The 15,021-nt window shown below is 42.6% G+C and overlaps 1 protein-coding gene across 3 annotated transcripts; it reads left to right on the forward strand.

The window, feature by feature from the left end:
* The first annotated feature begins 1,139 nt into the window (after positions 1–1,139).
* LOC116253591 (30S ribosomal protein S9, mitochondrial) lies at positions 1,140–14,014 on the forward strand. Of its 3 annotated transcripts, none has more exons than XM_031628494.2 (5): positions 1,140–1,353; positions 2,398–3,155; positions 3,927–4,367; positions 5,960–6,040; positions 13,689–14,014. In XM_031628494.2, the coding sequence occupies exons 2-5, from the start codon at positions 2,498–2,500 to the stop codon at positions 13,778–13,780; spliced, it is 1,272 nt and encodes a 423-aa protein (XP_031484354.1). In that variant the 5' UTR covers positions 1,140–1,353; positions 2,398–2,497; the 3' UTR covers positions 13,781–14,014. The 3 variants fall into 3 exon arrangements, with proteins under 3 accessions (XP_031484354.1, XP_031484355.1, XP_049933606.1); XM_031628495.2 differs by having other exon boundaries at positions 1,140–1,311; XM_050077649.1 differs by lacking the exon at positions 1,140–1,353 and adding an exon at positions 1,460–1,706.
* The last annotated feature ends 1,007 nt before the right edge of the window (positions 14,015–15,021 follow it).

Consider the following 15,021-nt stretch of genomic DNA (forward strand, 5'->3'; position numbering starts at 1 on the left):
CCGGTCCGTTTATAATTTATTTTTTAAAAACTTAATAAAATGTATTTTATTATTAAAAATATATTTTATATTATTTAAAAATATTTTATAATTAAAAATATTTTTTATCACTAAATGGGCATGGGCTGAGACCTGGGCTATCGAACCGAGGCCGAGCCTCACGAGCTTACTCGGCCCGACCGATTGCCCAAGTCTAATTTTGCATAGGTTTTTTTTAGCAAAATAACCCCCATTTTCTATGTAGTATGTCGCATAATAGCATGTACATCATATGTACACCTGGGCAATGGGTCGGGCGGCCCCGGCCCAGGGCCCGACCTGGCCCAACCTGTTTGGTAATAAAAAATATTTTTAATTATAAAATAATTTTTAAATAATAAAAACCTATTTTTAATAATAAAATACATATTATTAAGTTTTAAAAAATATTTTTTAAATTATAAACACGTGGAATTGAGCCGGCCTGCCGGGCTGGAGTCGTTGTTGTTCACACCTACTACCAATGAAAGACCATACTCTTAATTTTAATAGAATCTGGGCTTTTTGGCTCCTAGTTTTAGTTTTATAAATTAATAGCTGAAGTTAAGGAGAGGGCAACTTTCAAGCATTTGATAAAAAACGGTCATTATTTTAGCCAATGTGATAAATACAAAAAAAAAACCTTAGAGGAGATAAAAAGTGCTCAAGGTTTTTCAATTGCGTCTAATATAGATAATTTTATATCTCAGAAATTGCAATATCACATTACATAATTTGCCAAGAGACCTTCGCAATTTACTCATCAATTTCTGCAGGCTTCTTGCTTGTTTCCCAATTCCACAATGCTTTCAAATACATATGTTAATTCATATAGGGATGTCATTAAATCAGGTTGAACATCGGAATGAGTTGCCGCTTCAAAAGTTTCGGATACGAAATAAAAAAAGAAAAATAACACTTTGACAAAATGATGTCCGATTAGATTTAGATTTGAATTTAAATAAATATAAGATGAGAATCACAAATCCGATCCGTTGATATCCAAAAGTTTGAAGTATCGAAGATGAAAGTGCAGAATGGAATCAGGCGCAAGATCGAGTACAGATCCGTTGACCCGATCCAAATTGACCCGTCCGTCTGAGAAAAACCCAGAACCCCCTGCACTGAAGCAGAGCCCGTACCCTAGCTCCTCCCACGCATCGTGCCTCTCCTTCTCTTCGGATCTCCGGCAGTGGCCACCCTCCATTCCCCTTCTCAGTAACTTCAGCGGCAGCGGCATTCCTTCTTCCCCGCACTCCCCTTCCTATGTGCGTCTCCATCGGGCGGCGAGAGGTAAGGGGAATCTGTTTCTCCCTCTCTCCCCACCGGTGAGAGGTAAAACCTCTCTCTCTCTCTCTCTCTCTCTCTCTCTCTCTCTGCGTACCTCTCTTCCTCATTGTTCCCTACCTATACTATCATCCTTCCTTCTCTCTTTTCGTCTCCGTTGCTCCCCTCTGCGGGACTTGGGTTGATCTATTTTTCAACGTTATAGTTACGGCTCATCTCTACAAGTTGGCGCATTTGAGTGTCTCTTGCTTCCACCTGTTGCAATCCTAGTTTGATCGCTGCGAAATGGTTGTTTGATTTATCCCCAGGAGGTACACACAGTCGTGACATCGTGTATATGATTTAAACCGTCGGCAGCTGTAATTTGATCACTGCCGAATGATGTTATTTCATCCCCCTTGGCAAGTATAAAATGCTGCTTGTGTCTCTTGTATATATCTACTGTCGTGATGCTTTGTGAATTTTTGGGGAGGGCATGGACGTGTTTGTTCAGGCTGAAAGTTTGATTATCAATTCTTGGAGACACGGATTGATGTCAAGAACATGACTTACTTTTTCCATTCAGTCTTTTATGTTATTGTTATATAGGCGGTCTTACATGCCCTGCTGTCTGGAAGGGAAGTTTGTTAGAGAGGCCATGGCAGCCATTCCTTTGAATTCTAGCATTCCTGTTCATGCGAAGCGTCAAATTGGTGTTGATGATTTGTTTTTCGATGGAACAACTACGTGAGGGTTTTTACTAGTTTAAACCATCTTCAGCTTGATGAAGATTGAACAATTACATGGTCATATTGTGCTTACAGTGGAAAGTGTCGACCTTTTTTTTGTCATGGTTGTGTTGTGCTTACAGCGGGGACCTTGGGCAATTTTTCTTTTGTCATGGCTGTGTCGTGCTTACAGCGAGTAGGCCTTTTTGTCGTGGCTGCATCGTTCTTATAGCGGGCTGGGAACCCATCCTTAACAATCATAATTTTTTCCATTTCTCCTTATCTATTACGGCGGACAGCAGATTATTTTTCCATTGAATTTTTTTTTTCTTATTCTCCAAACACCCCTTGAATCTGGATGGAGTCTAATTTTCTCCTCTTCCAGCTTCTGCCAGGATAACTTTTTCTGGGGACCTTTCTCCACCAAAACTTTTCAGAGCCATCACATCCCATCCTAAAGAAGAAGAACGAATGCGGTGCACAGGATGATGATCACCCGACTCTTTCGAGCCAGCGCCCCCTTCAAGACACTAACAGTTGCACTAGCCGCCTCTCGGCGACCACTTCCTTTTCTAGCATTTTCCAGAACCTTCTCCAGCAATGAGAAGGGTGGGAATGGCGGGAAGTCTGGCGGGTCCTCCAACGGCCACGGTGACTTCCCTAAGAGCTGGAGTTTCTCGGCCGAGGACGGTGACGGGGACGAAAAGTTGGACATCTTCAGAGAGATTAAGGGCAATGGTGGGGAGGAGAAGCTGAGCGGGCTTGGTGAACATGGAGACCGGGACCTGGAGCCTCCGCCAAGACTTCCTAGTGGGATCCTCCCTGAGGGGGAAGCGTGGGATGCCGCTGGGCTCAAGGAGGAATCGGAGACAAAGGAAGGAGACATCTTCAAGGAGGCGGCTCAAGAGATCCGGCCAGAGAGGTCGGGCGGGGATGATGAGTGGGAGACAGCAGAGGGGTTCAAGCCTTGGACTTTCGGGGATGATGACGAGGAAGGGAGCTTGGGTAGTGATTTCGCTGCTATCCCAGAAGGCATCGAAGGCATCAGGTTGGACGAGGAGGTGGGTCTAGAAGGGGCAGGATTGACTGAGGAGGATAAGAGGATTCAAAAGGAGGAAGCCGAGCTTTCTGCAACCCTTAAAGGTAATTGTTTTTGTTTTTGTTTTTCTTCTTTATTTCTCTCATTTTTTTAGTTGTCTTCCTTCTTATGTCGTATTCTGGAGTAAGAAATCATGTTCATTAGAAATGCCCGCCTTATTTCATAGTGTTATGCATTAATGTTGAAGACAAAACAAAAATTGCATTAAGAGGGTACTACACGTCCTATCTGTGATCCTCCAGTAATGATGTGGTTGTGATCGTTGCATCTTTTTATAATAGGCTCTGGATTTTGGGTTTTCAAGTCTCGGCTAGAAGCTCACTGTTTTGTAAGGAATTGAGGGCAGATTCTCTTCGACACAGGCATGGCTATTTCAGAGATGCATGGTGATGCTTTATGTGATAGGTTTCTATGAGCATTTGTTGCAGGTTAAACATTGGATACAGTGGAACGTATGAGGAACTGGTTTTTTGCTTTTTAGGTCTGCATTGTAAAGGTTTGATAGCTGTCCATTTATTTCATTGTCAGGATGCAGCGATATTCAGTCTGTGCTCTTCTAGGTTGTGCTGTCCTGTCAAACTGACATGTCAGAATAATTCTTTTGGTCATAGGATTTTTGGAAGAGAATTACAATTTGTATGCTTGTTTAAAATTTTAAGCTCGCCACTTCAGTTTCTGAAATCTTTACATGTCAATTATATTGCCTTCTTCAGTAAAATAGGGCTTTGAAACTTTAAAAAACTCTGCTACATATTGAGATTAACTTTTGAGCATTGTGTACATGAATCTAGCTGATTGTGGCATCTTGGTTGCAGGTCCAAATCGTGCATTTGGGGATCTTATTTCTGCTTCAGGGATAACAGAGGCTATGTTAGATAGTCTGATAGCCCTGAAAGACTTTGAAGGAGTTGAAGGATTACCTCCTCTGAGAGAAATTGAGGAACTTCGCTTGGCAAAAAGTGAGAAGAAGTCATCTAGGGCAGAGATGGAGCGACAAAAGCAGGAGGAAATTGCTAAATCATATGTAAGAAAAGTTGATGAAAAGGGAAGGGCTTATGGAACTGGAAAAAGGAAGTGCAGTATAGCTCGTGTTTGGATTCAACCTGGTAATGGGAACTTTATTATCAATGACAAGCAGTTTGATGTGTACTTCCCCATTCTTGACTACCGTGCTGATCTTCTTAAGCCATTCGCGGAGACAAAAACATTGGGTATGTGGGATGTGAAGTGCACCGTGAAGGGTGGTGGCACATCTGGTAAGTATTTTATTCTGGACCTGTAATTGCTGTAAGAAACTAAAATGAGGGGAAAGTATTCTGCTTTGTCCTTTCAAATGATTGCTATGCAAAATCTGTTTATCATGAAGAGAAAAAAATGAAAGTTTTCTCTTTCTATTTCCATACGAAATGTAGCATGTTGTGACAACTGAGAATGTGGCACATTCTTCCATATATCCTTTCAATTTTGCAAGAGAAGTTTGCAATTTGAATACCTTGTTTCTAGTTGTTGCTGGAAGTATGCGTCTGCATTATATAAGAACCTCTGGAATCTGAAGATTTACAAAATTTTCATTTTTTCAATCTGTGGCAAGCCTTAACTATTTTCCTACTTTGCCTTCCATTTTAACACCGAGATTACTGTTGATGAAAAACCACACATATTTGAATTACATGATTCTTTCTTGTTGAACCACTAGAGCCATGAATTAGAAACATCATTCTTGGAGTACTAGAATTTATAAGGTTAATTTTTTTGTTACGGCTTCCTGCCTGTTCAACTAGAACCTGAGGTGACTATAGGAAATGTCATTGTGAAATTTGGGTTCTCTATCGAGCCTAAAAGAAGATATGTATTGTTGACATAGTTTCAAATAAAAAAAATAGTAAAAGCTAATCCATGGGAAAAGGGTTTTGGTTACAAATAAACCTATTGTTACACATTTGTATGGCCTTAAATGGCACAAACGATTGAGTACATGATAGTAAAATGTATACTATGAGTAGCTTGTGTATTCTCACGACAATTCATCCAAATTTGACAACTTAAGCTACTTGAATAAGCAAGTAGAAGGTAAAACTAGAGTTTAAATTTTTTTTACTACTAAAGTCTAAAACAACTTAGTGGGCCCTCTCATGTATGGAAGCAACCCTAGTATGTGTAAAATACTTATTGCAATATGCTAATAACCTTCATAATTTTGGCTAGAAGAATGATTGATTTTATATCTTTCTTCTAAATGTATTGATCAGCGGGCTCGTGGATCTTGCTTCAGGTGTGTAGCAGAGTAGTTCTACCCCTAGTTATCGTGTCAATTGCAATGGATTGGACAATGCAGAACAATATGTACAATATTCATTGTAGGGCTTGAATGATCATATTCAGTGCTAATTCTAGGTATAGTTACCAACTTGATAAATCAGTTTAGAAGAGTTTGCTGGCTTACAAGTATGATTCTGCTGAATCATGAACCATTAAAAAAATGGTTTGTTAGAATGCAAGCTTATGAATGATAAGACATGCAGAACAATGCAACCTTTTATAGGCACTTATTGGTGCTTTTCGTGCCTCAACAGTTTTACGTCCATAGGAAATCCATCTGCCTCATATTTACAATCTCATAGATGCATCTTTTATCTAATATCAATGTTATCTACCCCATTGAAACGTGTTTGCTGCCATTTTTTCTTGCATGCCTAAGGGCTATTTTTGGATTCTTATACCATGATAGGCAGAACTTATTGATTTCTCAACTACCTAGAAAGAAACAGTATTAATGAAAATATGGAAGAAAACATGTTTGAACTCAGGTTGTATTTTTCTGATTGTGTATTTTGTGACCAATATGCAGGTCAAGCTGGAGCAATTCGTCTTGGGATTAGCAGGGCTTTGCAAAACTGGGAACCTGGGTTGCGACCTTGTCTTCGATCTGGTAAGTTATTTTTGCAAATTACAAGGAAGATGGTTTGAAAATTTTACGGAAATTGAAAGATATTCTCTAAGGGTTCATCAAATGAAATAGGTGAGTCGTACTTGGAGTTATTTCATCTGGTTTTGGCTTAATATTTGAGCCAGTGATGCAAACCAACTTGCAGATGAACTAAAAGTAACTTGCAGATGAACGAAAATAACTTGCAGATGAACGAAGCTTCAAAACTAAGATACTTACGCTAAAAGATAACAAGGAAGACAACGTAAACAAAATAACCTTTTTTTCTTCATTAGACATCAATCCCATACAAAATAGCTTTGTCGTCCATTTATACGGACGTGAATAGCAACGGGTCGGGTCCTGAACAAGTGCCCGAATCCAAACAGACCCACTTAGATACCAAATGAGTATACTAACAAAATGGATAACAAAATAACATAAGTAAACCAAATTTACAGTTCAACCCTTGGTCGGCCTTGAGTATCTATGCAGAGGAACCTCCTCTCACGTAAGCTCTGGGTTCACAGGGGATCCCACGACTGAAGGCTCAAGGACTGCACTGATGCCCGAGGGTGGAACCTGAGGCGAGGAACTGGACCCAGAAAAGTGACGGGTCTGGTCATGCCCTGCATCATTCTCCCCTGGTTGGAGAGAAGTCGTCTCCGACGAATTATTGTCACCAGAGTAGGGAAACATATCAGAAACATTGAAGATCGGCGAAATTTGCCAATCCTCAAGAAGTTCAAGCAGATATGCATTTTTTCCTAAACGTCGACTTATACGGAAAGGGCCATATTTCCTAGGACTTAACTTACTATAGGTGCCAAGAGGACATCGCTCAGGTCGCAGGTAGACCCAAACTTGTTGACCCACTTCAAAATTGACATCTTGACGACCCCGATCAACACGGGACTTGTAGGTTTCATAGCTCTCCTGGAGCTTCTGCTTCACCTGACTATGGACATCACACATATATTCAACAACATCTAGTGCCGCAGGAGCATGCTCTCCAGCACCTGGTACTGGGGATAAGTCGACAACATGGTTCAGGGACTGACCATACACCACTTGAAAAGGAGTCTTCCCAGTGGAACGGTTGACTGAGTTGTTATATGCAAACTCAGCTTGTGGTAGCACTAAGTCCCAAGTTTTGGTATTTTCTCCTACCAGACACCTAAGCAAGTTTCCTAAAATCCTATTGACTACCTTGGTTTGGCCATCGGTCCGGGGGTGATAAGCACTACTGAATTGAAGTTTCGTATTAAGCAGAGACCATAGAGAATGCCAAAAATGACTCATGAACCTCGTATCTCGATCTGATGTGATTGAACGAGGAAGTTCATGAAACCGTGCCACATCTTTGAAAAAGTAAGGGGCAACCAATGACGCATCTGTCATCCTCTTGCATGGAATGAAAACGGCCATCTTCAAAAATCTGTCTACCACAACCATGATTGAATCCACTCTACGGATCATCTTTGGAAGCCCGACGATGAAATCCATAGAAATATGCTCTCAGGGCCTATCTGGAATAGGAAGGGGAGTATACAAACCACTGTTTTGACTATGCCCTTTTGCTATTTGGCAAGTACGACAACATTGAACAAACTTGATGACATCCTTCCTCATCTTGGGCCAATAGTAACGTTCATCCATCAAAGAATATGTCTTGTCTTGCCCAAAATGCCCGGACATTCCATTACCATGGAGCTTTGCAATAAGTTGTAATCGTAATGAATATTGAGGGATACACAACTTATTCCCACGAAAAAGGTAGCCATTGTGAATGGAAAATTTCCAAAGGTTGAGACACACTAGAGCACTCAGACCAAATGTGGCTAAATTCTGGGTCAGCATGATACATGTCTTTGCAACTTTCAAATCCGACTACCTCCATAGACATGGACATGAGTAAGTTGTTCTTTCTACTAAGGGCGTCTGCAACTCTATTGAGCTTTCCTGATTGATGGTGAATGGAGAATGTGTACTCTTGCATGAAATTAACCCACTTGACGTGACGAGCACTCATCTTCTTTTGGCTATGGAGATACTTAAGTGCTTTAAACAGAACAAATTCTTTGTAGATTAAATAGTGTCTCCAATATCGAAGAGCCCGTACAACAGCGTAGAACTCCAAGTCATAAGTAGAGTACTGACACTTTGCTCCACTTAGCTTCTCGCTATAGAAAGCGACTGACCTCTTGTTTTGACTAAGCACAACTCCAATTCCAACCTTGGAGGCATCACATTCTACTTCAAATACCTTAGTGAAGTCTGGTAAAGGCAATACGGGGCATGAGTCATCTGATTCTTGATATTGCAAAAGGCGTCCTCAGCCGCTTTGGTCCACTTAAAAGTCTCACTTTTGAGACACTCTATGATAGGAGTCATAATGGTGTTGAAGTTTCTGATGAATCTGCGATAGAAAGTGGCTAGACCATGAAAGCTCCTTACATCGCCTACTGTTCTCGGCGTTGGCCAATCGACGATAGCTTGCACCTTAGAGGGATCAGCTTGCACTCCTTCTAATGAAACAATGAACCCCAAGAAGACAATGTTCGAAGTGAGGAAACTACATTTCTTGGCATTGACGAACAACTCTTCCTTACGCAAGGTCTCTAGGACTTGACGAAGGTGACCAAGGTGATCAGAAATTGTGAGGCTAAAGACCAAAATATCATCAAAGTACACTACAACAAATTTTCCAATGTATGGCTGAAAGACTTGTGTCATGACGCTCATGAAGGTGTTGGGTGCATTTGACAGTCTAAATGGCATAACTAACCATTCATAGAGTCCATCTCGCGTTTTAAACGCAGTATTCCCCATTCATCTCCTTCCCGAATTCTTATTTGATGGTAACCACTTTTCAAGTCAATCTTTGAGAACACTTGAGCTCCAGCTAACATATCCAACATATCATCCAATCTTGGAATGGGGAAACGATACTTAACAGTGATCTTATTGATAGCCCGACTATCCACGCACATCTGTTTCGTGCCATCTTTCTTTGGAGTTTGTAAAGCTGGAACTGCGCATGGATTAACACTTTCTCGAATGTGACCTTTTTGCAACAATTCATTCACTTGCCTCTGCAACTCAGCATGCTCGATGGGGTTCATCCGATAAGCTGGTAAGTTGGGTAAACTAGCACCCGGGACAAAGTCTATAGCATGTTGAACATCCTGGTTTGGTGGCAATCCCGGAGGTAGATCGTCTAGCATAATGTCTTAAAACTCAGAAATGAGTGGCACTACCTCTTTTGGAATGTCTGAAGAGATCAAAGACACAGGTTTAACAATCAAAGCATAGCAAAATCCATCTTCGTTACAATGATTCAAGAATTCTTTAAGAGATAGCCCCACAAAACTTGATGGTTGCACTGGACAACCAACTCGTTGTGTTGTGGTTTCCTTAGTGGGTAGCAAGACAACCTTCCGACCCTTAAACCTAAATGAATAGGTATTCTTGTGCCCATCATGAACAGTCTTTCGATCATATTGCCAAGGTCGACCAAGAAGGATGTGACATGCATTCATTGGAACAACGTCACACCACACTTCATCCAGATAATGTGGTCCCATAAAAAGCTTTACTAGGCACCGTTGGGTGACATGAACCTCTTCTCCCTTTTTAAACCAGGCCATATTGTAAGGTTGAGAGCACTTCTCGAGCTTCAGGCCCAAAGTAGTAATTGCTTCTTGTGAAACTAGGTTCTCACACACACCACTGTCAATAATCACATCACAAATATATCCCTCACACTTGCATCGAGTCTTGGAAATGTTACTACACAACCACGAAGAATCTGACTTTCCCTTAGGTGCAGTCAAGACGTGACGTATAGATAAAAGGTTGCTTATGTCATCACCATCAAAGTGGACAACATCATCCTTATCAGAACTTGCATCAGATGAGCCACTCGAGACTTCCTTACCATCAGAATCTGGCGTCTCGGCTAGGTGAGTTTTCTTTTGGGAATTTGGACATTTTGAAGCCAAGTGTCCTAACTCATGACACCTAAAACAATGGATGGTTTGGTCATAACTACGAGTTTTAGATCGGGTGTTATAGGCTGGACCTGACTGCTCGCCTTTACTAGGAGAAGGCGGGACGAGTCTCGACTCAACAAGTTTCGAGGAGCTAGCTCCCCTAGTTGGAAAACTTGACTTGGGGCGATGTGAGGCGTCACCCCTAGACACTCGGGTTTCATGCTTACGTTTCAAGGTTTCTTCTATGTTCATTGCATAACTGCTTGCCTCATCTAGAGTATCTACTCTGGCACAATTAAATTCATCAGAAATAGAGGGACGAAGACCAGAAACGTACCTGGTAACCTGCTGACGCTCAGTCTCCATAATCTGGACGCGCAATGACAGTCGATGAAACTCTGCTCTGTAATCTGCTACAGATCTCGAGCCCTGACGAAGATTGAGGTACTCCTTGTATTCCCTCTCAGCGTGGCCCGAAGGTACAAACTTGGTCTGCATTAGCCTTTGCATCTCGCCCCAAGCCTGCACGGGTCGCTGACCGCGTCGCTCATACGACCTCTGAAGCTCAAACCACCATGCCTGTGCAAGCCCACATGGCCTAGTCGCAGCGAGTGGCACTCTGTGATGCTTCTCCACCTGGTGGTAGTCGAAGAAAAACTGGACTGCATATGCCCAGGAGTACTTGTACTCCTGTGCGTCGAATCGTCCAACAAACTCTGGAAGGTTCAACCTCACCCCATAACTGGCGGGGCGATCTGGATGCTCTGCGGTGCGCCTATGTCGATGGTCAACTGGTCCTGCTGGATGCGCATGCCAAAACTCATCATCATCTGAATATGGTGAATCACTGTCATTCTCGGCTGGCGCACGAGGTCGATACGGCTCAACAGGAGGTGGCCTCAGGCGGGTCTGCCCTGCAAGGGGACCCATCCGCTGACACCTCTGTGGTGGAGCCTGCGGTAGTGGTGGCTCCGTGACTGCACTTGCATGAAATGGAACTGGATCTGGTGCTTGGGTCAAATGGGCAGTCAAATAGGGATATGGGTATGCATTTGGGAATGGATATAGAGCGTGAAAAGAGTTCACAGGCGGATTTGGGTATGGGTTTGTAGGCGGATTTGGATAGGGGTTTGGATAAAGGTTTGGGTTGGATTGGGTTTGCTTCTAAACTATTCGTCCAGAGTGGTTTGGGTTGGATTCTGGATCGGGTTTTGTGGATAGAAGGTTGGGTTTGAACTCGATCCAGAATCCATAAGAGAATGGGTTTGGTCTTGACCCGATCCAGAAAACAGAATAGGCGGGTTCTAGGTCCGATTACTAGGTTGGGACTTCGGATAGGTTCAAGGCTAGAAGTATAGGCTTGGGTCAGATTAGGAAACAACCTCGGGTCCAACCCGGATTGAAAAGGAACATTTGAGTAGTTTGGATCTAAATTTGAACCCAAATAGCCATGGATTGGGCGATTTGGATCGGACCCACGGCCCAAGTCGGTTCGAACAAGTCTCAAAAGAGACCGGCCCGAACCGTCGGGCCTCTCAATTTCTCTCGAGGCAAAGTCGGGGTTCCCCCTTTCCACCTGAGGCAGAAAGGGGAAACCAACGGCGGAAGGGGGAGGGGCGCCCACTGCCCCCCACCCGTAATGATGGTGGGAGAGCGGCGGAGGGCGACTCTCCCTCGGTTCACGATCTGTTGGCGGGAGGCAGGGCGATGGCGAGAGGCAGGGCGATGGGCGGCGGTCGGTTGGACTGAGGCGCCCACCAAGTTTTCCCCCTTTCGTTGAGCGGAACAGCTTGCAACGTCTCCACCTCCACCACCGCTGCCGACGGAAACAGCGAAGCCCGTCGTGATTCACCTGGTCCACCCATCGTGATGGGAAGAGCCGTCGCCACCTTTGCTCCCTTCACCGGACAGAGCACCATCGCCTGCTGACCGGTGGGCAGGGCTGTCGTCTCCACTTGACGCTGTAGGGAAGACGCTCCAGACGAATGTAGAGGAACTCTGGTAGGAGGTCTTAACGTCGGGTATGGTTCGCCAGCCAGCGACGGGTCTCCGGCAGAGCTCCCACCAGACTCAGTTCCCCCCAAGATCCCAATGTCTCTGGCAAGGTGGTTCCGTGATTGTTCTCCTTCGGCTCCCATTAAGCAAAAGTTGTGAACACGATTTGCAGCAGGAAACGCCTTTTGATTCTCGTTTTTATCCTGTGTGTTCTGCAAAACCAAGCAAAGGATTCCTTTGATTTCATCAATACTTCTGGTTGCGACAGCAAGATCCTGCCTCATACGGGTGATTTCAGAGTCATGCCTCACCAGAGTCTGCTGTACAACTTCTTGATTATCTTCTTTTGCTTGCACGATTTCTGTTTGATTTTTCTCATTTGCATTTGATGCAGACTCTGTAACTCTTTTCCCTGTAGCAGCAGCATCGTTTAACTTTTCTTTTTCCTTTGGTTCTTTTGCAGCCATTTCTCTTGTAGCCATGGCACGACAGGGCAGGGGCGAAGCCTTGCTCTGATACCAATTTGATGCAAACCAACTTGCAGATGAGCTAAAAGTAACTTGCAGATGACTGAAAATAACTTGCAGATGAACGAAGCTTCAAAACTAAGATACTTACGCTAAAAGACAACAAGGAAGACAACGTAAACAAAATAACCTTTTTTTCTTCATTAGACATCAATCCCATACAAAATAGCTTTGTCGTCCATTTATACGGACGTGAATAGCAACGGGTCGGGTCCTGAACAAGTGCCAGAATCCAAACAGACTCACTTAGATACCAAATGAGTATACTAACAAAATGGATAGCAAAATAACATAAGTAAACCAAATTTACAGTTCAACCCTTGGTTCGCCTTGAGTATCTACGCAGAGGAACCTCCTCTCGCGTAAGCTCTGGGTCCACAGGGGATCCCACGACTGAAGGCTTAAGGACTGCACTGATGCCCGAGGGTGGAACCTGAGGCGAGGAACTGGACCCAGGAAAGTGACGGGTCTGGTCCTGCCCTGCATCAGCCAGTCTCACAGAAAAATGGTTCCTGAGATTGGATGTGACCAACAGGAACCAAATTACTTTATATGAATTATAAATCATAAAATGCATATCCTATTATTCTGTATGATGTATACTTTTTAATATACATGAGTATAAATAGGATAAAGGAAACAATTCAAGAAAACTAAAATACATAAATAAATAAATATATATAAGAACAGAAGGCATTTTGTTGGATTGCCTCCAGAAGAGATGAAAATTAAGGGAGGTATCCAATTTCGTTACATGGCAGAATTCATGAATCTTCTGTTTGATCCAGGAGTCTTCTTATTGAAATTTGTAGAATTCATGAATCTTTTGTTTACGAGTCTTTTGTTGAAATTGTGTTGTCTTGGGAATTCATAGATCTACTGTTTGATCCACTATGTTGTCTTGGGAAGGAAAATCACACTGAAGGTATCATGTCGTCTTCTGTTTATCATATACGACGGACACAAAAGATGTCCATTTTTTGGCAACTACTTTGTTGTCCGTGTTTGATCCATAGCTAGTAATTGTTGCTGAATTATTTGCTTATTTCTGTTTATTTAGATGTTGGTATAACTGAATGCTTACAAGAATCCACGGTGAGTTTTGTTCACTCTTTGTTGATTTGATTGGTGCAGCTGGACTGCTCACGAGGGATCCACGTGTTGTGGAAAGGAAAAAGCCTGGGAAAGCTAAAGCTAGGAAGAGCTTTCAATGGGTTAAAAGATGAAATGGTCCTAGATTTTGCATCATTTATTCATCAACCTTGGTTTTATGAAGTGCTCTGAAAATTGCGTGCGGCCAACAGGAGCATTTTCTTCTCGGCTTTGGGTCATCAATTTTGACTTGGCCAGTCGCTGTTTTGTAAAGTTCACCTGTCCACCCTCAAGGAGTAGCTTTTTTTCTTTTTGGGTGAAAATGTAGGACGGTACAGGTGAAAATAAAGTGTTCATTTTGATACTTACGATGCTTTGCATATCTGTTCTGGGGTTATTCCTTCAGTTCTGAACTTAAGCAACTTCAATCGTTTGATGTACTTGTCGATAGCCTATTGACGTGGAAGTGGACTAAAATTTAAATTCATAATTATGATCTGACGTGCAATTTCCTGAGGCAGTGTTACGTGGGTTAGAAGAATTTTCATGACTAAATTTAGAGATCTTTTCCGCTGTATTGACAGGGATTTAGTGGTTCATTCTTCTAGCATGCGTCTGTCTATTTGAGAAGAGTCCTCTTCCGAAATCTGAATATTTCTATAAATGTAACAACATGCTGATATCGTCTAAGGCATCATATGAAAATCGTGAAATTTTCTATTGCCTGATGCTCTTTGGTGATGGCACTGTCAAGCTGCTGTCTTATTTAAATCTTATAGGGCATTTCATACGTTTCCTTTCCATATACCGCAGGATTTTTTTCTCCTTTGCAGCTACACCTAGTGTCACGTTAACACGTTTATGTTATTCAGAATGATCACTCAGGCTTTCTTTCATGTAATGGTAATTTTTGCTGTCTCGAGTTGTACAGAGTTTGATTTTCGTGGAATTTGGACTTGTGAGGAATTGAAGGTGTGTCCGAGAAGTGGCAGCGTCTCTTCGCCCAGACGACAGTATCTTACCTAAATAATCCATGAATTGCACCATCGACGACCATTGAACTGCATCCAGAAAGCTTGGCTACCTAGCTTCATCGGCTTTGCGTTGCCACGAAGACTCTGTTTGCTTGTGCATGAAGATTTGATAAAGTATGCAATGATCTGAGATCATCAGTGGCTCTATGTACGAGAAATACCTATATACTATATATTTGGATGAGAAGTTTAATATATGTGGCTTTTTGTTCTCCTTGATCACCCATCAATACCAAACTACTCCTTTAGTACAAGTGAAGGGAGGGCCTCAGTCCGGGTGAAGAGGACCAATACCCATCTTCAGTAAGTTGATCCAGTCATTGGATCACCTTAAGCTAATG

Source organism: Nymphaea colorata, chromosome 4 (genome assembly GCF_008831285.2).
Source record: "Nymphaea colorata isolate Beijing-Zhang1983 chromosome 4, ASM883128v2, whole genome shotgun sequence".
In the NCBI taxonomy this organism is placed as follows: domain Eukaryota; kingdom Viridiplantae; phylum Streptophyta; class Magnoliopsida; order Nymphaeales; family Nymphaeaceae; genus Nymphaea; species Nymphaea colorata.